The sequence below is a fragment of the Zosterops lateralis genome (genome assembly GCF_965231275.1).
Source record: "Zosterops lateralis genome assembly, chromosome: 2".
Classification (NCBI taxonomy): Eukaryota; Metazoa; Chordata; class Aves; order Passeriformes; family Zosteropidae; genus Zosterops; species Zosterops lateralis.
The window spans coordinates 32,330,355-32,354,211 of record NC_139763.1 but is presented as its reverse complement, the minus strand read 5'-3'; the positions used below and the strand labels follow the sequence as shown (position 1 = coordinate 32,354,211).

General features: G+C 35.8%; 1 protein-coding gene across 1 annotated transcript in view; it reads right to left on the bottom strand.

Moving 5' to 3' along the window:
* Positions 1–23,857, bottom strand: part of VWA3B (von Willebrand factor A domain containing 3B) — a 57,864-nt gene that overhangs the window by 14,756 nt on the left and 19,251 nt on the right. Inside the window, 13 exon segments of the mRNA XM_083855227.1 lie at positions 3,165–3,321; positions 3,440–3,476; positions 4,299–4,436; positions 5,106–5,252; positions 5,255–5,283; positions 6,353–6,480; positions 7,889–8,071; positions 9,062–9,160; positions 11,804–11,935; positions 13,325–13,463; positions 15,227–15,381; positions 16,012–16,208; positions 17,903–18,019. Coding sequence (XP_083711353.1) covers positions 3,165–3,321; positions 3,440–3,476; positions 4,299–4,436; positions 5,106–5,252; positions 5,255–5,283; positions 6,353–6,480; positions 7,889–8,071; positions 9,062–9,160; positions 11,804–11,935; positions 13,325–13,463; positions 15,227–15,381; positions 16,012–16,208; positions 17,903–18,019 — 1,658 coding nt within the window.

Sequence of the window (23,857 nt, the reverse complement as noted above, 5' to 3'; positions counted from 1 at the left end):
AGAATTATTTAATTGAGAACATTTTGAAGTGATGCTTTATTTGTGTTTGAATCATCTCACCATAGCTGGATTCCAAATTGCAACAGTATAAATAATTTTTTTTAAGAGCAATGGTGTGACCTTATATCACCTTCTCTTTCAAAGGACATCATCTGTCTGATTAATAAATCTGTCACATCAGGGCCAGACCACATCAAAGCTCCTAATAAGAAATTAATCATAAAATCACTTAAAAGCTAAAGACAATGGGAACATGTCAGTGAAAGTATCTTGCCAGAGATTGATGAGGTAAATCCCTGCCCATAATTCTGAGCAGGGATATCTGGGCACTTGTCATTTCCAGGTGAAGTTTGAAAGCTGACAGACAGGGAAGTGATGACCCTCTCCAAGTGCTGTAACACCATGATTGTTGTCAATGATGTTACACAAATCAAGGTACAAAAGTTCAGCAGGGCCCCACTGTGTAGGAGCCCATGTCAACATTGCCTTACAAATTCTGAGAATAATTTCAAGTACAAACAGCAAAATTTGCAACATGAATATTTAATATAGTTTATAAAATACTTTGTATAGAATAGAAGGGGCAGACAAGCATAAACACTCATTATCCTTTTAAAGACAAAAAACAGAATGGAATGTGTTTTTAGCAAATACTAAACTTGAAATACTATACAAACTTTGATAACAATGAAAACTACTCATGAAGTCAAGTGAAATTTGACAGATTCAGCTGATAGAAATCACAGTGAAATTTTTTAATTGCCAAAATGTTTTTCCATTTTCTGAATAAAATACTTTAACTTTCACACTGAAAGAATTCACTTGTTTCAAAATGGCTTTTATTTCAACCCCCAAATTTCAAAATCTGAAGACAAAACCAAAGCACAATAACCCTATAAATTTTTTCTTATTTTAGACCAAAGAAAGATGGTTTTGTTGGCTGAATCTGACTCTTTTGAGCAAAGCACTGAGTCAAAACTCCATGACTTGCAAACCTGTGTTTATATGCAACGACCTACAACATATATTTACATGATTCTACTGGGAAGGTTTCCCCCAGAATTAATAGCATAATTTAGACAATCTCCCAAGCCATTATCTTTTTTCTGAATATGAACCTGGATGGGTAGTTTATTAAATTAACCTCTTTGAAGTAACTCAGGTGAAACTGACAGATTGCACAGAACTGAAAACAACAGGTCAGCCTTTCGTTAATGAACAGTTGTCATGGAAACCTTTTTCTTGCTGCATCTCTAAGGTAAGAAAACTGTTCATACTTATTCCATAATCACTGCTGGCAAAGGCCAAAAATAAAAATAATACTGTCCCCTGAAAAGCAAACAAGGATGTCTGCTTTCCACACCAAAAAAAACCCTAAGGTCTCAGAAGGAACAATGCAAAACTATCTTCATTTCATCTTCAATGAAATCTTCTCAAGTACTGGAATAATCAAGATCTTTAAAGTCTCCTATTCAAGCTCACTGTCTAGTCTCATGCTATTTTCTTGATATGCTGGCATGAAGCTTGAGGTGAAGTAGGTTCTGTAGCTTGGAAATTCTACTGCTTTCACCGTATGTGCAACCCTCAACCTTCTTTTTTGTTTCTATACTCAGCTTCAGATCCAGAAAAATCCCCTACACATAGGACAATAATTCTCCGCTGCCTGAGAAAACAAGCATTTGTTTACAACCAATGGAGACTAGTAGGTATAAAGAAATTACAAGAATTATTATTTTGCCTTTACATCCCTGGATCTAAAGAAAGTCCATGGATCACTGTTTGGATTCTGTACAGTACCTGTTCATTCAAGTAACACTGAACTTAATTCAGTCCTGAACTAGACTATCAGGAGTCCTATGAATTGCTAATTAAAAACTACTTGTACACAGTACTTGCTGAATCATAGTTTAGACTATTTTCAAAGACAGACAGTCTGTTCTACAGACTGCTTTGTTTTTTGCAAGGGTTGTCTGTAAAGGACTCAAAGGGCTGTTCATTGAGAAATATGGAAAAGGATCTCCTAGGTATATCCAGAAGAAGATGGAAAAAGAAGTGACTGCTCACAAATGAGATGTAAGAGTTTTGTGAAATTCACAATCTTTTGTTTGACATTTATGGTAGGTTGTTTTGCACAGTTTTGTTACTATTGGATGTCTGAATTTTTTTGAAAAATGGCTATAGTACATCTGATGTTAAAATGTACATTTTAAAATGTTCTCATATAAAAAGGCATCTTTTAATTTATTTTTTTTTTAAATTACACTTAAAAAAAATTCTTACAGATCTTGGTTTTGATTTGATTTTACCAAAAGAGATGAAATGGCTTTACCAGAGATGAATTGATTTTTCTTCTACAGTCTGCATGCTTTAGCAAAAATTTCTAAATTTAAAAACCAAGCATGAATACTTTAAAATATAAAATTGTGTTCATTTTACTTAGTTCTATACCACATTCTATTACAAATCCCTTGTTCTTCATTATTTAAAAAGTAGTTGTTTAGCTTTTTCTTTGAGTATTGTCCAAAGAAACAGTTTTTATTAATTGAAATGAGGTGCAGCATATTCATAGGACTTTTGTAGGATGCATCGCACAAGAAAAATTAGAGCAACTTGTCATGAAATGGATTTCCTCTAAGTGGAACAGCAATTCAAACTCTATGATACAAAATTCCCCATAAATTTTATACAGTCATACAACTGTCTTATTTACATCTCTCAAAATTTAATTTTAATTACTGAATGGTAATACTTTGCAAAAGATCTTAGCAGTCATATGAAAAAGTCGAGAACGCACAAATCCACAAAAGGTGCACCAGCACCCTTTTCCAGATGACTTTTCGGAATAAGACATCCTCTAGTGAATTAAGTTTCAGTGGAGGCTGTGGTGCTCAAGAAATTGCCAAACACCCGATGGCTGCCCACTGCCATCAGCTGGTAACTGTGGAAGAACTTAAGGGTAAAGTATGCAAGACATACTATTAACTATCAGTTTTATCTTCTTACTGATGCATGAATGAACATTCAGATACGCATGATACATTTAGTGCACATCATCTACAATACCAGAAAATGTTGTTATGGCATTCATAGAAATTAATTTTAAAAATCCTTTTGAAAACACTATCAAGTTTTGTTCTAGCTTTCAAACAGCATAGGAGCATTACCTTATCAAATGCTTTAGAAACTACTTGCTTGTCCAGAACTGAGATGTGTTTTGTATTGTGAGGGACAGCTGTAGGAGCTAAGGCATCCATGATGGTGAGTCGCCTAGCAGTCAGGCCATGGGTCTTTAACCACAGAGCCGAAGAGATATCTAGAGAGCTAGAAAAGAGAGACTGTGAGATGTAGCACAAGGTAGAAATACACTTGAAAGGTTTGAAATTACTGAAGAAAATGTGTAAAAATAAGTTTTGTTATGCACTTATATACAGACACATACCTTTTAGATGCCTTTTTCACATTCTGCATTTTCAGATCTAAGAGAAAACATTTGCATTTTGTTATCTCGGGTTTTGTGCACACAAAAGTATGCATAAATAAGTTGCCATATAATACCACCTTTTTTTTATTTGAGCCTACAAGCAGCATCCTGCACAAGGACTACACAACAGTTCAGTTGCTAAGTTAATCAGTGAGCACTAGTTTTCCTCCCTTTGGTGGCAATTGATCAATAGTAACAGTGTTACCTTTGCCTCATGAGCCCTCATCAGCCAGCAAGGAAATTTATAAAATAGGAAGACAATTTGTTTTTTAAACTGAATTTTGTTTCAGCTTATTTATTTTTGATCAAGACCAAAGATTAACCAGCTTATTTCCCAAGTTAAGATGTGACACCAAGTACTACCACTAATGAGATTGCCAGGAGCAGCTAATTTAAGGTACACCACTATGAATATCTCTAGAAAAGATATATAAAAAACTAAACATAAGATGCTGAAATGTAAAGAAGTCAAACATCTTTAAGTGTCATAGGTAAGGTTTTAGAATTACTTAGAGGATGTATCATAAAGTTCAGAGTTGGACTAATTACTGAAAGAAATTAATACTATCTGGATGTATTTCTAAGCCCCATTGAAAATCCAATTGTAAATTACTAGTTTGGGAACTGGCAGAAGTCTGTCCACAGCTGTAAGGACACTGTCACAATATCCAACTTCATGTCCAACTCTGTTAAGTTTCAGTCCTTTGTACTGCAGATCTGCACAGTTTTGCCTCAAAGGAGGTACCACTAGTTAAAAATGTAATGGGAGAAACCTTATAATCTGCCCCACTTGGAGCTTCTTGTTCTGTTAACTTGCCTTTGAAAATGGTTGTACATTTCACACCTTTCTTGACAGAAAAACTCTTTTCCTCTGGAGACACTCCTTCCTCTGGGCTTTCTTCCCTAGATTTCACACCATGGCTCAGAATTCGCAGCAGACTTGTCTTAGTTTGATCTGTAGTTGTTGAAAGGGAAAGAAAGGAAGAGCTAACTTACTGCTCAAATATATGCCTGGGATTTTTGAGTTCCTCTTTGGTATTCAGTTTCTAAGGGACTGCCTACACAATACCTCAAACAGAAAACTGTTTCAACATTAAGCTGTATTTTGTATTTCCCCAAAGATGAGGTTTTATTTTACTTCAGCTGGGTAAATTTAGTTTCAGATTACATACGAAGGACACTTCCAGGAGAAATGTAGTATTATGGGTGTAGTAAGGGGAAACATTAGTGTAAGTAATGCTGTAATTGGTACAATGTAGACCACCTCTTCATTCTTGCCAATTATGTGCTTACTTAGAATAAAAAGAGATTAGGGTTTAATATCTGCTGTTAAAAAACTGTTTACAGAGCTTTCAAAACATTCTGCTAAAATAGTTACATTTTCATGGCAGGGCCTGCAACAAAGCACAAATGAGCAGGCATTTGTTTGTCTGTTTGGGCCAAATAAGTAGGATGGCTGAAAAGTAGAGATGAAGAGAAGTTTAGATTTTAAAAATTATGATTGCTTAAGTCAGCAAACACTTAATTTTTCCCAAAACAAGGGATGATTTTTGCTATTTGCAACAGAGTCTTTTCAAGTTAGTGAATGAATTCTGCTGACAATTACAGCTCAGTTGAGTCTTACCTGCATATAATGCTTTCTTTCTTTGGGCTGGACTGGCAGCACTGCTTTGCCCAGTTTGCTCATGTGATGGCACTGATGGTTCTTCTGAAGCACAGGATGCCCTACTCCTAAGAGAAGTACTCAGCTCTTCAGTGTGTTTAGATAAAGTGACACAGTGTGTGTCTGCTTGTGATTACTGCTTTTAAGTGACAAAAAGAAATTACTGCAAATATATAACACCAGTTTAAAAAATGCTAAGCTAAAGTTTTCTGGCAATTTAAACGCTGATTTCAAATGCTTCAAATGGTGCAAAATATTTTTCTGTTATACCAATATGCATTCCACAGAAGAGTTCAAAGGAGGTTAAAATATTCTTTGGTTTTTAAATTATTTAAATGTAATTTCTTAGTTTATTTAAAAGATGTTCATTACTTTTAAGGTAACACCCTCATTCATATATTTTTAATAAGAACAGAATGTTCTGTAATAGCTACTCTGAATCCCAGGGCTAAGTAACTACCATCAGCAATGAAAATATCTGCCACATACATACATACATACATATGCACACATATATATACCCACACATATATATCTATGTCCCACCATTAATTAAAAAAAAAAAAAAAAAAAAAAAAAAGCAAGCAAATTCTGAAATAAATACTTAAAAAATATTTTCATACTGGACATCCTACCTGCCTTTTCACACATGAAATCATAACACATCATTGTCCACTTTTATTTATTTTTACTTTTTTTTCATTCCTTTACTGTTTTAAATACATCTCTGTCTTTAAAATCTGATTTCTTTTAATGCATTTTTAATGTTTTTTAGTATCACTGCACAAATAAATACACAAGTATATTTGTACATAATTTATATACAATAAATTAATCAATCAGCATATCCCAATGAGCAGCCATTTAGTCATGAGGTATCACACCAGCTCTACTTAGATGACAATAATTTTTCATTAATTCTCTAGGTCAGAGGGACCAATTTTACTATGTGCTGGAGATAAAAAAATAATTTCCCCTCTTTGATTTAATTATTTGTAATATGTTGAGACTATTGATATATTTGAGAAAATTTTGTTTCAGGCATCACAGTATTAGTAATTTTTTTCAGATTTTTCTTTTCCATTACTTGGCTTTAAAAAAAACAAAACAACCCAAGAGTAAGAAAGTAACAATCCTTCTTCAAAAAAGGAGATACATAAGAGACAGTTCCCACCTATTATTAACATAATAACAGAATGAGGACATACTTATTCTCTGGATAATTTTCTTCATTATAAGAATTCATCATCAGACATCTCTCATGAAAGGTCTTCACTTTCTCTAGATCTTTCTCTCCTTGATCAATTTCTCTTTTCAAAAGATGTATGTCTTTATTCTAACAAAAAGAAAATCAAACGTTTTAGTACAATTACTCCAAAGTATGTTTCATTTCTGAACTGAAATGATGCAAGTTCTAATAATAATTCTGAGTAATGACTCAGGACAGCTTCCAAATTTTGTATACTTTTTCAGGTAGGCTCTTGTGGTTGGCATTATAGCCTTTCAAATTATTCTTCCTTTCTAAGAAAATGGCAAGCATTCCCTAACTAGAAAATTACACCTTGAGATATGAACAGCTGTATTGCTGAATAAGGTAATGAGATCACTAGCTCCACTCATTTCAAGCAAGCAAGAAAATAAGTAAGTAAATAAATAAAATACAATAAAAGATACGTACATTACAAAGGGTAGCCTGTCATCCTACAGATCTCAGCTCTATCACATACTGGCCTAGGCCCAGGGAAGAAAAAAAACATACTCTTCAAGTGAATGCTAGAACTGACCAGGAATCATTTATACTAGAGGAGGAAACAGGAAGGAAATTCCAAGGATGATCCCTTTACAGCTCCCACAGGGCCACAGGCTCCCATCTCCCAGTCTGAAGATGTACAACACAGACTCTGGCCCTCATTATTCCAACATGAGCAGTGTCACACAGTCCGCACCAGCAGAACCACTGAAATTGCCCAGTAAACTGACGTTTTTCAAGAGCTGGATTATTTTCACATCTTCATTCTATTAGTGTCTGTAAAGTTCAAATTTCCCCATACTGTCTTATTACTGCTTGTTCTCACAGTTCAACTACCACCATTTCTGAAATCTATGCAATCAATTCACTGAGTGTTAATTATAATTAAAAACAAGACTAGGTTTCAAATGGCTGTTTCTGTTAGTCGATTCAGAAATTTCCTGTTGGGGATTTTGAGCTGCTTAGTCACACTTGATAGATGACTGCTATTCTAGCCATCTTACTCCTTATAGATCTCTCCCAAGCAGCTACTGTAGAACAAATGTGTAACAAAATCCATATAATCAGTATCATGCAAATTCAGCCCTGCATTTTCTTATTTATTAACAGGATACAAACCATATTTTCATTTTTAACAGTAACTTATTTCTGAAACAGCAGAGATCACATGTTTTTTCCAGAGCTGATTTGGTCTACGTGTACTTTTAGGTTTTTTGTTTTCAAGAGTGGGGGCATCAGGAGAGGGAGAATGTGTTTGCAACAATAGCACTACAAATGTACTTTGCATTATATTTAGCCTTTTTTCTTGCAGTCTATAAAAATTTCACAAGCAGAATAATCATATTATTGCTTTCATATCACGTCAAATCTGACTAGGATTAACCTTCTCTTTTTAAGTAATCTATTGTAAATGAAATCACAATAATGCAAATCATGTGGCTTGGCTCTTCAAAGTAGCACACAGCAGCAAATATATTTATTTTCAGATACTCACAACAATAAACTCTGTAGTATCAGGATCATTCAAATAAATGTTGTAATAATGAAACCGTCCCCCTGTTTTAGTAGATAATTCATACAAAAATTTATTGGCATCTGTATCATCACAGTTGAAGGATACAGTATGGATGGGAATTTTACAGTGAAGTTGGACTTCAGCCAAAATTATCGAGAGGGGCTGAAAATAAAAAAAAATCCTTATGTTAAAAATGTAGCATCTAGAAACATATTTATCTAAACATGGAGAATTTGTAAGAATTTAATCAGTTGTTCTGTTGCTCAGAGACAGATCAGTTAAAAGCACCCAGTCTATACAGATTGCTATTTCAATCAGAAATTAGCTAAATGAGCTAATTTAAAACTGATTTTGAAAGACTGATAGATGCATTAAGGTACATGATGTAAATTGTAACATAACCAGTACTCTTTGTTTCTGAAGTTTTAAAAAGAAATTACTAACATTTAGGAAATTAAACTCTGTATTAGTGTTTAGTATCACTAGATATATATATATATATATATACATATAAATACTTTTGGAAGTATACGAGTGTGGATCTTTTTAAGAAAATAAATTAGTTCAAAGAGAAGTTGATTCAGTACCAGGAAACAAAATAGAGGCTGAAAAAATAGGAAGGCTAGTTTCCTTCCCCCATAAAGAAATAAAAATTAGGTGAAAAAGTAGATCTAACATCTCCGAAAATGCTGAACAATCTGGTAGAAAAAAATTATTGACTCAGTTCTCTAAATTCTGGTAACAGTTCAGTTGCTCAAAATACTCAAAAATCTTGACAAATTAAGTAATGCTTGCAATATAATTGTTTTGTTGGTTGAACTTTAATAGTTGAAAGCAATATTGGCCATTTCCCTTTTTTAACTGTTAGAAAGGTATAAAAGACATTATTAACAAGGTAAAAAGAAATTACTTATTCACTAATTTTGAACTTTAAAAAATATTAAAAATAATAATATGAATAAGTGTTCATGAAGCCAAATTACTCTTTGGTAAAATATTAATTTATGTACTTGGCTAGAAAAAATGTGAAACAATGGCAGTAAACATCCAAGAGACTCCACAAGACTCAGCACTGCAAGCATGACATTCAACTCATAATTCCAATTGCTGACACTCCTTTTCTGCATTTTCTGTTTTCTCATTTTGAAATACCTGGTCAGGTCTCCCATCAGTCAAGAGATAAATAGCCTGAGTGTCAGTATCAGCAAAAGCAATCTGGAGAGCTTTGAGTGTATTTGTGGAACTTCCAACCTAAGAAACCAAAGAGAAAAAGACAAAGAAACAGCTATAAATACTAACACTTCTTTGCCTCTGTTCTTAAATTCATAATGGTGGTGCACACAATCAAGGGATAATACAGAATCAAAATGACTAATAAAATGGTGAAAACATTTATGTCATGTAGCTAACAAAAGCTAAGCAAAATGTCAAAGTAACATAAATTGGTACCAGATTGGTATTCAGTGTTTCTGCAAAGACACAGAAGCAAAATGCTGGCAGCAGCAATCTGAACTTGACCAGCAAAAGCAATCACTAAAAGACTACAAACAGATAGGAAGATGTAAGACAAATGATTCTCTTCATTTTTACCACTGATGCTCCTGCTTGCCAACTCATCACACTCCCTTGAAACACATATTTTGCTTAATCAAACAGTACAAAAGTTGCTAAAAAAAGTTGCACAATTTTATTTCTTCAAAATCAGTAAATGAGTTCTAGGTTTTCCAAACATATTTTTCCAGACTCTCTCCCATCTGCCCCCTTCACACATTAATGTAAGCATCATTTATATTTTAGCACAAAAAAGTTACCTATAGCAACAAAACATAACCAGCAAACTAATGCTGTGCTCATTAAAACTTTCCATTGGAGTAATACTAGCACTTTTCCTATGTCATTCATATACTTAATGATCATGATTTGTCTTTCTTCTTTTTACAGTAAATTCAAGGACGTGCATTTCATGGCTTAGGAACCTAAGCCCTACATTTTATATCTTCAAATGTCCACCTTTCAAACACTGTGCACAAAACAAACTAAACTTCCAAACTAAAGGTACGTGTATGGTTTACCAGTACAAAAAACTATTTCATCAAGTCTTAGTCTTTTAATGGAATCCTTACCAGTGCCCACTCATAAGAAATAACCAGCCTAAGCTGTTAAATTTATCTAAGAGTCCTGATGTTTTGTAATTACAAAGTTTTAGACACATCGCTCATTATCATGCGTAAATTGGCCAAACTGATTTAAAACAAAACAGCTTCTTTCACTTCTTTTCACATCATGAGAACATAGGGTGGATGCTGACTAGGTGCAGGAAGCAACCCTGTACCTTATGGTGAAAGCTGTTAATTTGAGGTTTCTCAATTGCTACTGTTACAAATAAACACCAGATCTGTCAGTGTTTAAACAACAATGAGGTATTTCAACTATATGACAGTACTACCACTAAAATTTTAAATGTTATCACATCTAAAGGATTTCTAAGGAGCAATTAGTTACTGTTGATAGCTCAGCTTCCTTATTCTGGCACCAAAGAGCATGAAATGGAATCAAAGGATCTACTCTGAATAATATTCCAGAGCAACCCTCTGTTCATTTCAGCTTCACTGTAAATATAGCTTTTTGATCTCAGACTTATGCCTGCAATGCTTAAAAGAGGCTAAAAGGTCAACAGCAGATGTCATCCCTGAAAGAAAGTAGACTGTTCTTGTGCCATTTTCTATTCCATTTCAGATATCTGAAACTTAGGTATCTTAGATCTGAACTTAGAATGAAATTTATAATGAAAAATTTACACTTCTATGAATAATGATGGAAAAGGCCATTTACTAATCCACATACAAGATGGTATCAAAATATGGTAGCTCAAAGTATTACTGAACTTGCATGATGCTGCACAACACACATGACTTAAACAGAGCCAAGTTTTCAGACCTCAAGGAGGGCAGCAAAACAAGGCTAAATAAGCCCAGTTACAAGTGTTCAGCTACTCAGGGAGGCCACACTAATACTTCCTTTTCTCTGTGTGTTAGTCTGTTAGTGTATTCTAAGAATAACAACTTACTGATCTTGCTTTGTAGTCTCAGAGGTATTATGTAGCTTACTCAATTCCCTCATCCCCAGGAATTTCATATAAAGTCTGAGGAAAAGTTGTCACAATGCTGATGAGTTTTATTACATGACCATAGGGGTTTGTGCTAGAAAACATAATGTGGGATGTATCTATACCTTTGCATGACTGATTTTTAGTCTTGTGTTCATAACATTGCTGTCCACATTTTACACATTAAGTGATCCTAAAGCTGCTGATAGTTACAATCTGGTGGATGACTGTGACAAGCAGTTCTTTGTTTCAAGGAAAAAGACTATGATTTTGGCCACTGTCACAGGGAGAACACTGGGTAGATAGATGTTTGGTCTGAGTATGTTTGTTCTCATGTTTCTATGGCATCTAAAGTTAGCTGTCTATCCATCAAAAGGGACTAGAAATGCTTCTCCAGTTTGCTGGCTTTGGTCTCCTGTACCACCTCTGAGCTGTAAGCTGGCCAGCAATACCTCTCCTCCATGCAGAAGCCCTGCAGCAAGAATGACATTTAAACACAGGAGCTGAGCAATGACATGATACCTACGGAATTCAAATTGGCCAATGCTCTCATTGTGGCTACTAAACATAGCAGGCTGCAAGTTGAATTAGTATGATTTTATAAACAGGTCCATTGTTAAAGGATTATTATACCTGAAAAACACATTGTATTCAGAGCTACCTAATTTTATCCATCATCTATATTGTCAGCTTACTCAAGCCAAATACTTTGTCTACACAAAATCACCCCAGCCATACAGAAAGTGGAGAAACATACACAACTTTGAAATAATTAGCTGCCATATTACCTCAAGCCCTTTTATCCAAAGCCAAGCATCTTGCAAATTTTCCTCATTAACTTCAACAAGTTTCTCTTGCCACGCCACTGCTTGGGCACTAAATTTCACAAAGTTAAATCTCTTCTTGTGTCTCAGTTGTTCCTGCAAGAGACAGCATCTGAATTTTACCTACTATTAAAAGAAATAATACTTGTATCCTGAAATACTACAAAAGCAATTATTTTTGTTATTATATAGCTAATTATATGATTACAATAAAGTATTATAACATATATAATAAAAGTTATGGTGTACAGAGAGACATACAAAACCAGAGACAATTATTGATTATTGCTTGCAACTATTAAGATTGCTTGAAATTCCAAAGTAACTCTCCATATACTCATATTTCTCAAACAATTTAAATAGCAAATGTGTAGGAGGGCATAAAAGAGAGACATGAAACTGGATATGATCAGTTATATAAGAAAGAGATTACCACTGCTTACCAGAAGAAACTGAAATCAGAAAGAAAGTAAGATATCATTTAGAGGAGAACAAGAATCATATAAAGAGACTGGCAAGGGGAACTAGGACAGGAGGAGAAAATCAAGAACTTGCTGAAGCTGCTTTTTGACAGAAGTTTATAAGTCAGGGAAGATTTGTGCAAGCAAGTACAAACTTTCAGAGCCTGAAGTCTGTCTCCTTTTCACAATTTTTGTGCAGCTTCCTGTGAAACCTTCTGGCACAGTACCTAATATATTTCTAGTGCTGATCTGCTTAGAGGACCACAAGATACTATGTCCTATGACTTGAGCACTTAGCTCAAAAACCCTCTCTGTCATAGTTTTAATTTTTTTAGTCCTACCAATGATTGCTATCAATGCCAGACTGAATTTTCATCTCAATTACTTCCCTTAGGAGCAAAGAAATTTAAGATGAATCATGTCTCTGAAATATTAATGTAAGTTTAGGTGACACCATTGCAAACTTCTAAAACTAGACAAGACAAATCCTGTCTTAGGTGTGTCTCCCAATACTCACAGCTTTTGACATACTCTTGCACTTTGCCAGTCCCTTTGAAAGTTCTGAGTCACTGTAAGATGCAAGGGAGTTCAAAACGTTCTACACCTTCTATTGTAGAAGTATGAAAGCGAATCTAGAACACACATTACAAATCACACCAAACCAATGGAATTGGATGACACTGCTTAATAGCTTGGTTTTGGTTTGGGGTTTTTTTGTTGTTGTTTTTTTGCTTGCCTGTTTCTTTTTTTTTAGAAGGTAAATGGCTTGAGGGAAAGAACTACGTAAGCCTTTTTAATTTTTAATATTTTCTCTAGCGTTTTTTCAAATAGTTGTATAAATGAGGGGAAAATATAAATTCTTAACTAAAAAATGAGCACATGAAGAAAAATCTAAATATTTTTATGAAGCTGCCAGTTTTAAAAAACTTTAAAAAATAAGCAAAAAGTAGAGTAACAAGGATCCAGAAAAGAACTGTTTACTCTAAAATGCTCCTCAGCCTTCAGAGTCATCCCTTTATCATACCTGCATTAGCTGAAATATTTTTTCCTTCACTAGTGGCAGCTTGTTGTTCATAGACTGGGATGTATCAATAAGAATATAGACATCATCTTCAAACACATTCCCAAAAAGCCCTCTGCTTCCTTGTTGAAGCCACTTAATTCTGGGAAAGGACAAAAAAAAAAAAAAATCAAAACCTATTCCGTAACATCTTTGGAGCTCTTTGTATCAGAATCTGAAAGGTAGGACCCTTTTGTCACTGCTGTACTTCTTACTCTCTTTCCCTAAGCACCTGTTAGTAGGCAGTGTCAGAAGCCCTTGATGAATCACTCCCCTGTCCCTACATAACATCACACGACATTTTTAGGTTTTTATTTCAATAGAAACTGGAGCCAGACAAAAAAAAGACAAAACAATACAGCACTTTATAAAGTCAGTAATCAGGTAGTTTGGGCTGCGAAATCTAATGTAGAAGCAACTATAACTATGGTCCATGTATCTATTTTCCAGACTCATCCCAGTAAATCATTTAAGCCTACACTACTATGCCTCCCTTTTCAGGAAATCATTTTAGGACCTCTTCTCCAAGAAATTTAAGTACTTCAAAGAGCTTTAATATAACACAGATGCTTCAATGGTTTGTGGACCTTGAGCCTTAAATACAGACTTACATTAATGTTTTAAACAGGACTGGAGCATGCCTGCCAGTTAAATACATGCATACATACTGCTCTGCACAAGAACATTTCCTCAGTAATGGCTTCAGCAAGTCCAAATCTGATTTCCCTTGAGAATCATAAAATACTCATCTACACTGAAACAGAGACATTTAACACATGGAATATCATGGCCTTGAGAATAGTATTCATCTCCACGAAAGGTTTCAGAAAGAATTATATCATGGAAATGTAACACTGCTACAGTAATGGAAATGTAAATACTGCCACAGTAGTCACTGATACTTCACCCAAAGTGTCTACCAAGACCTTTTAACATTCAGATGAAACATTCAAAACAGCAAGCCCTTAATCTTGACTTGGATTTCAAAAATACTTACTCACCAAAGTGTTTATTTCAAATTTTCCTTTGACAGTACATAAATGTTACCCTAAATACAGTAAGATGAAGATAAACTAGAAGGAATAACAAAACTCTGTTTGAACCTTGCTAAGTATCATCAGACTGTTACATTTTTGGTAGGGAAGGAGCAAAAAAAGAGAAAAATTCACCAATAAAATGGAAGTCCACATCCTGCTTTTTTCAGTGAGATATCTAGTCGTCCTAATATACAAACCAGAGGGCAACATTTATTTTTTCTGTTCTACAATAGCTTTCCTTAGACTGCCTATTATTTTGTAGATTTCATACAAAACTGGAGTGTCCATATGGCTGCAGAAATGTACATTAGGTAGCTAGTTTGAGCAGTGAACTTCTGATCATGTGCATTACTTAATAGCTCATGCCCTGAATGATGTAGACTGTTCAAATTTGTCTTTAATACAAAATTGCAAAAAGGGAAGATAACCACTATCAGCATGGGCACAAGCCAAGCTATGCTTCTTTGTGTCACAAGGGATCCTAGGTACACAGGATGAATGTTTGCTAAGTTTTATTGATGATTCTTGAAGTTGTCTGCTCCCTTATTGTCTCAATACTTTTTGGCACTTTTAGCAGTAATTCAAAAATGTTCAGACTGACTTTCACGCCTCTGTTTCAGAAGGAGGACAAAAGTTCAAAATCTTCATCAGTTTTCCTCTATGGCCTCTAAGAAATCCAACATACAAGATTCTGATTTAAAATAGACTTCTGGCTTAGTACTTCTGCTGTCAGTTTACCAACCACTTAAATTTATTATGACAATAAATGTCAAACTTTTCAACGCTCATGTAAAGAGAGCAAACTGATTTTATGTGAAAGAACACAAACCTTCCTTCCACTTGTCTGAGAGCTGTCCTCATTTTCTCTTTGTACTGCTTATACTTTTCTGTTGTAACATATACATGAACTACAGATCCATCTTTCCAGAGGGTATGTACAAACTTGTCACAGTATCTTGCATGAATTATCTTCCTTTTTGTCTCCTACAACAAAGAAAAACATATTTCATGGGGAAAACATACTATTTTGGAGGGCTTTTAATAGTTTGGGAACAAACTTCAAAGGAACATGCTTGTTGCACATGAACAGGAGTAGAAATAAACATGGGATATGGTGGTCACAGAATTTGCTCCTAGAAAGATTCAATAGAAATTGGTTTTATTCTGGCAGATAGCAAAAAACAGAAGCTTACCAAACAGTGCAATGGCAAAGCTTGAGAAAAACAAATAGAAGGCAAATTAATCCAAATTTTCTTACAGAACTGGAAGACACTGCAGCAGCTGAGACTAACAGGTCCTCTAAAGAAAACAAGAAATCTTTGCCCCACCCCACAGAAACACAAAGAAAACCAAGGCATTGCTTAAGCCAGTCCTGATTCTTCCATTTAGATTGTATGTCAACCAGCAACGAGTCTTTAAAGGAGTCATTATCAAAAAGCTCTTTGAGACATTCTTATTATATGTCTCAATAATTAATAATATGATTTTAACAAAAACTACAAAACACCAACACCATGCACTATATCATTAATTTATCCATTACCCAAGTTTTCAAGCTTTAAAAGAAAAAAACAGACAACTCACAGGACATGAGGGAAAATCAACAATACTTACAGCATCAGTTTGTGAACATTCATCCTCTGGTTTAGTTTTTATGTCAACGAGACCATCTACGTGGCGAAAAACACAATCAGCAAGCGCATCATACAGTGTGAGCTTCTGAGCTTTCAAGCCATACCTCTGCAACCACTTCTCAGAAGTCAAATATTTGTCGGTTATATGTTTTGGTAATGGATGATCATCTTTGTTTGCTAATAAAGAAAATAAACAAACAAAATGTCCTGCATAACATGGTTCATTTTTAATAAGCTATTTTCAAAAACAGACTCTGATACTGGAATCAAAATTTTCAAGCTTGCTCTGGTTGCTCTGACTGCATTGGAGTGAACAGATATTTCTGAGTGATTTTAACAGTCTATACTTCAGCTGTAGGGTTTTTTCTTATCGGACAACTCATTGCAACAAATTTCTTTGTAATTGGAAAAAACCTCACCAGAAGACAGAGAGCAAAGACAATAAATCATGAGATCGACATATAAAAGGAATTTTCTTAGTAGTTGAATTACAAAATCCAAGAAAGTATTCCTGAATAAGATGTCTAAGTTCAAGGAGAATAATTTGAGAAAATGAAACAACAGAAGATATAATGGGAAATACAGTCAAGACCATTGGTTAACATTAATCTTTTTAGAGATGGCTATTTAAAGTAATTTTCTAAGGACTATCTTAAGGTGAGGCACTGCATAACTCTGGACACAGTATAGTATACAGATAACACAGATAAAATTATAGGATATAGGATTCTCCACTCACTCATCACTATCCCAATAAACCATACCTAAACCAAATGACAAGGCAGTGGGTCCCATAGTAGGGTGAATTTATTTTGTCACACTCTAATTTTGGTGGACCAAGGCAGTATAAATGTCTACTCAGTTTAGATGCAGCTACAACGACCACAGTAGTGAGACCCCGAGCCTGTAAGTAAACCTATGGAGGCACCTACTGCCCTTACACACACAGAGATCAACCAGCATCAGGGTAGGTGCACAATCAGAGCCTGTTCATGTGGAAACCTTTGCTTTATGATTGCTTGTGGTCCTTAGAACAGCAAGTGTCACAAATGTGCTTATGCAATTTTGAAAAGAAAACGGTTGTTTTCTTTCTTCCATGTGCTTTACATAGAGCAGCTCCATTTTTGCAGGACTGAGTAGCTTCTCACTGTCCCTTGTTAAAACCTTCCAGAACAGAACTTCAGAAAGCAGCTATGCTTTTGTCTCCAATAGGATTCAATCCAATCAAAATGCACAGAACAACAAATGAGTCCTGTTCTAGGCCAAACATAATGGCATGAGCTATTGGTTTAATGAATAAATGTAGATGTTCTCCTATGTTTAAGACAGGAGTTGTCAGAGATCTTACTCTGAATTGTTTTCAGACCTCTGCCCTTGACAAAAATGCAACCTCTCTGCTTCTTCCCTTTATGTGGAACAAACTAGCTACCAGGTTAGAGGCTATGCCAAGAAAACTGTGAGAGGAGAGGGATGAGATATTTCCCCAGAACTGTGTAGGAAAAATGGAAGATTTACTGGTTCAGGCAGACAGGAAGAGATCACAAAAAAACCCAAAATAATTTCCATATCCTAAAACCCAGGTAACTTCTAAACCTAGCCACTGGTAAACTAAAAATGGTATGTTTCAGCCTGAGCTGTTAAAGTTTAGCAAGTCTAAGCCATAGTAAACAGAGATTTGTATTGGAAAGTTTTAAGCAATCTTAAGTTTAGATAACAATTATAGGTGCTATATAGACATATAGCTGCTATACGCTGCATATAGACATTTTTGAGAAAATCATCCCCAAATTAATGTGCAATCAAAACTGTTCTTAAAAAGATGTTGATCATTAACATAATGGTAGCTGTCTTGAAAGAAACATAAATGATACCATCTTGAGAAGCAGACTGGTCAGATTCTGATAACATTTTCTGAACTTGTCTCACTGTACTCCTGGCTTCCTCCAGCTCCTTCCAGATCAAAAAGACATCTTCACAGACACCAGCTACTGCAAGAGAAATAATAACTAGAGCTTCACATTTTTATACAATTTCTGCTTTTTGTAACTCCTCAATCACCACAAAGTCATTGTTATATCCAGATGTTGCCATATAACCTTGTTTTCCTGAGGTCCCATAGCAATGACAAGTGCTATTCTCTGACAGACTTCAAAAAAGGGCTCAAACCTGGCTCCAGTATATGAGAGGTGTTTAGTATGTTGGAACTAACCTCCAAAGTCGGCCACAGATTGTTCTCACAGTGGAAGCAAATACATTTTAACACTCCCAGAAAATAAGGGAACTCCACAATGAAATTCACTTGTTGCCCCCCGGCCTTCATGGCAAAACTTGGCTCCAAATATTAAATCTAGTTTGACATATTAAAGAGAAGACTTTTTTTACTCTTTCCATTTCCTAAAGTACATAATTAATTTTATTTAAATCTTCTTTCCCTGATGACTATATGCTGAAATTTTGCTAAAGATAAATTTATTTTCATCCCAACAATTCTCAACAGTCATAAAAAAGTGCTATTAAAAAAAAAATTACTACTAGGCTATGTTTTCAAAAGAATTGAAAAAATTCAAAGCTGGAATTGAGACAAGGTTTTCTTCATCTCAACAGATACATCTTTCTTGATGAAGATAATAAAAATATTTATTTATTTCATAAAAGAAATTACTAAAATTGAGACATCTTGTATACCTAAGCAGTAGGATTGGTATTAACAATATGTTAAATTAGGTTACTCTCAGAGATTAAACTGCAATATAGGACAATACAGAGAAACTGTGTGCAGTGTTACAGTAAAAATATAAAAGAAACTGAATCACCAGCTACCCTAACTACAAATACAGGTTACAAACTATTGCAGATCAAAACTATTAATGAATTGCACATAAAAATGCCGAACAAGGCAAACTGTATCTTATCATCCAGTGGTTCAGCTACTATACAGTGATGGTTCACTGTATGAAAAGTAAGATATGCAAACTTGTCTACTCAAGTAGGTTACCAGTAAACAAACAAACCCGATCATTTTGTTCTTTCAATAAACTTTCTAGAAATAATAGTAATAATAAACTTTATACAAATAAGAACTCAATTTTAATTGTGAAATGCTTTCAGTTTCAAAGAAATATTTTGAATTGTGTTATTGTACACTGCCATCTCCTGGGATCTTCCTGCATTTCAAAACATCTATTGCAGCCATTAGGACAAAGTTCAACATTTCCTAAATCACAAAAAGCTTCACTATGGCAGATCATTCCACAACATGAAACATAAAAGAGAGGAAAAAACCTCTGTCTGTAATCATTGCCTGTTAAACTTAAGAAAAGTATTCTCTTCAAATATTTCAGAAATAATTCAACTTTTATTTTATAAGCAATTTCTCCTCAGAAATGCAAACACATGCATTCACACCACTACATGAACATAGTTCTAAGCTTAAGGCTGTTATGAATGCAATTCCAATGGTACTGGGTTTTAATATTTTTAAAATTTTTAATATTTTAAAATATTTTTAATAATTTGAAAATATTAAAAAGCCATTTGTCTACTTAACTACCTCTAAAACAATAACAATTATATCGTTGTGTTGCTTCATTTCCCCTTAAATTGATGCTATGGACTCATCAGTTTTACAGGATTATTGTTACTATCCCCATTAAGATAGACAGATTGAATTGGTATTACATGAGAAGATTTTTTTTTCCTCATTTGTGCTTGTAGCACAGCAAAGTAAAACTGCATGCCCTTTCAAAGCACATGTGTTTGATGTCACTTGCTACACAGGACAAATGCAGGCACCAAGAACTGCACATTGTGAAATTCCAGTTGCTTAAAACCTTTTTTCCGACATTTTTCCTGGATTCAACTGGGAGAGAAGCTTGCAAGCAGTGATATCCACAGCTGCTTTCTCTGTCTATACAGGAAGTTCAGCTGTATCTCTACCTTGGCCTCTTTTTTCCCCTAAAGCTAAGGAGGAATGACAAAAAAACCCTGTTCAAAACTGAACCCCCCAAACCAAAACCTACATACATACACAAGGCACAGTATCTTCCGGATGTGGCTCTCAGCTGTGGCCCATCCCTCAAGGCATATCTCTGGTAAATGACCAAGACAGCATGAACCTCACTTGGGTTTAAATTCCCTCTGCTCACACCTCAGATGTGCCATTTTTTGGGGACCACCAACTGAAGAAAGTCACCCCTCTGGAGGGTGCAGTTCACATTGACTCCAAGCAACTGTCTCTTGTACACATTCATGCACCCATGTCCCACGAATAATCTTGTCTTAAAAAATTATTTTTTCCCAGAGAGAGAAAGGGCTGTCCTGGTTCCTCCCACCATGAAGCACTTTCCCAGCCAGTCTGGGTGGCAGTGTAACAGCGAGACCTCTGGGGCCCCCCTGGTTCTGATGAAAACTCACCCCACTGCAATGGCAGGAGGGTGGCCACCAGTCACACATGAGGGGACCAGCCTGAACACCCTACGCTGCATGTGCTGCACATGTCCGGCCTGTGCCAAGCACAGACAGCTTCCCTCGGCTCTCCCCACAGCCATCCTGACCCTGCAAAGCACTTCACCCTGGGTAATGTTCCAGGAGTGTCCTGCCTGCAGGTAAAGGTGTTTCTGCCCTGGAGAAGGGAGGCCCTAGAAAAGAGGAAGAAGATGAGGAAGGTTGCAGGAAGAGCCCATGGCAAGGGGCAGAAGCATTTTGCTGACAGCTGTGAATTGAGAAGCAAGATGGTAGACCTAAGCAAAAACACAACCACACTTGCACATGTACACAGAAATTCGTAACTGCCCTCATTTCCATTTCCCAATTATTTAACTGGCAGACAATCTCAAAAGAAGCAGCTTTTCCACATGCACCACCCAACAAACAAATTCATCTGGTTTGACAAGTCACTTTAACCTATTTGATTTCCATGTTGTTAATAAAAAAATCCTGTATATTAAAAAAAAAGCCCATAAAATATCTACAATATCTTTGAAACAGAATGCAAATACTAATACAAAAGAAAATAATAGAAAACAGAAGCATTTTTTACTTTTCTGATTATCTGACTTAAACCGTAGAAAGAAGCAAGTCCAAATATAATGAAGTAAGATCTATTTGAAAATTAATTTGGTGGCAAGGGAAGATGGGGAAACTGATTTTCTTCACTGCCAGTCCCTTTCTCAGCCTCCACGTGGCAGCAGAACACAGCAATACACCCTTAAGCATTGATTTTTAAAATCTCCTCTTAAAGGGGGATGAATGAAGGCACAAAGAAGCATTAGAGGGTAGTCCACAGCTTTTACGTGCTAGGTCAAACTGCACCGAGACTCACTGCAGCCTAGTCCTGCCCCTTTTCCACTGGGCAAATGGACAAAGCAAATGAACTTTGTATCCTATGTGGTGTCACAGAACAGCCATCTGCATCACTCTCTACACATTAGCAAAGAGATTTGCCAGGCCAAGGTTAGGCTGCTGAGACTAGACAAAGCACATGCAAGAAAAAAGCAGAGGTAATGATCTTTGCTACAGCTTCTAGGCAAAGTAGCTACTCTTCAGTCATTATCCTGGCTCTCCAAAGGGAGGGTTCAATCTTTCCCATGTCAGAGTACATAAACAGTGCAGAGTTCATTGACTTTGAGGTCATACAGGAGAATGACACTCTTACGCTTCCCTTTTTTACACACAACACCCTGAAATATTCCTTACCAAATTTCCCTAAACGTGAACAATCAAGCACACCTACTTATAATGTTCATATGGAGGTCAGATGCTTCCCTGTTTGGATTTATCACATCAGTAAAATCCTGATTTCAGTCCATTTGCATTTTCTCTACACATGCCAGCTCATCTGTTCCACCACACAGGAACCACTACACAGAAATTTACTGTTTCTATGTCAGCCACCGAGGACCCTCTATTCATTTCAGGATCTAGTTCAAGGCACCATTGCTTTTCAAGCCCTATGTAGCATTTATTGCCCTGTTACTCCAAGCAGATGACACAAATATGCCCTTTTTCAGAAAGATATCTTTTCTCCACAGCTTCCGCCATTCCTTGCCCTCTATGTCTTCAAGTTCCAACTTTAATATCACCTCCTTTCTACTTATAATTTTAACTACATAACAAGATTGCTTAATTCTACAGCTTTTTGCAAAGGAATAAACTGTACAAAGAACGTAGGCAGAAGTGATAACAGGAAAATTAGTGCTGGATGAGGAGATATTATCACATCGGTGAAATTAGGCTTTATGTAAAAGCATTTCTCTGCCATAAGTAAATCTGAAGCTGCCAGCATAAGGACCCTAATTCTTTAATGAGTTACACCTGCTTTGATCTCGAGCACCCACTCAAAATGAGTGTAAAAGAATTCAAAATTGTCAGTTTCTCACACTTGCTTTCTAAATGTCTGCTGAAGATGCAAAATAGGGAAGAACTGAGCTCTTACCTAAAATGTTAAATAGTTCACTTCTGACTTGTTCTGGTTAAGCAGATGAAAAGGAGAAAACATAAAGATATCCAGGATTTGCAAAATGCTGATATTCAGTGGATACCCAGAAACTATCAGATATCATTAAAACAGCTTTTGCAGTCCATATAACATGGTTATGAGTTTTAGCTTCCAGCTGTTGCATTTGTGGTGCAAAAAGGAACATAATCAAAATATTCCTGCACCTCTCTTTAGTTTTTAGAAACACCACATTTGGAGGATTAAATCTCTGGTTCATTCTCTACTTATTTCCTTGTGTAGTTTGTGCCACACATCCAAGAACCAGTTTCAGAGCCCATTAGTGAGTAATCGACACTTTTATTTTTATTGCCTTATTACTACACCCTTGAAATAGTCTTTGAAACAAGAGAAATCAGACACAGACCAGAATAATGTCTTCAATGTGTTTTCTTTTCTGAAAGGACTTAAGATTCTGCATATGACTGAAACACTCCAATTGGCTGCCAGTGATGTCACGACTGTACTTGTAATACCCAGTAAATGCAGAAAGCTAATTGTGTTCCTTTTTAATGTGTAAATTCCACTCAGTAATAGCAATAAGACCAACAGACAATGCACTTCAAGGGGATTACTGCCCTTTTGAGCGATTAAAGCTATTCAGCTTTCAGCTTTAGAAACAGTGGTGAGGAAGTAATCTCAATCATATAGGAGCTCTGTGCTCGTCTATTGAAACAGGCCGACTGCCTCAGGGGAAGAGGGAGGCAGCTCCCCCATGCACACCCCCAAATGTGGTACAGCAAGAAAGCACTCACAGCAGACTGAAGGCAACCATTATACTGCTCTGCATTAGTATAAAACGATAGCGTTTTGAAGCAGACTCTGCTGTTGGTTTCTAAACTCTGCATGGGTGAGGCTTGAGTGTCCTTTCACAACTCAATAAAGCAGGTGATACCTCACTCCTTTATTTCTGGCCCCCCACAATGGCTCTTTCTCTTGTGCTGTTATAATCATGGTCCTAGTGAAGGACAGGTTAATATGCAAGAAACTTCATTACAAACCAAATATGGGCCAGTCAGTCCAAGACTGACAAACAGCCTTACATGAGACACCAAATCCACCTCATGTCATACATACCCTAACATTGAGAAGAGAATAACACTGTTCTACCTTTGGGGCAACACTAGTGCCCCCACAACAAAGGGAGAGTAGAGGGTAGGTGTGTTGAGCCACTAGACTAAAGACATCTTATGATTCCTGATGTCTAAAAGAAATTATTTGGTTTTTTACTTTCCTGCTGAGAAAGACATCAGATTTGACACACAAAGCCTCATTTCATATCACAATGCTCTCTCCTCCCACCCTGGCTGAAATCACAGTCTAGTCCCACTGA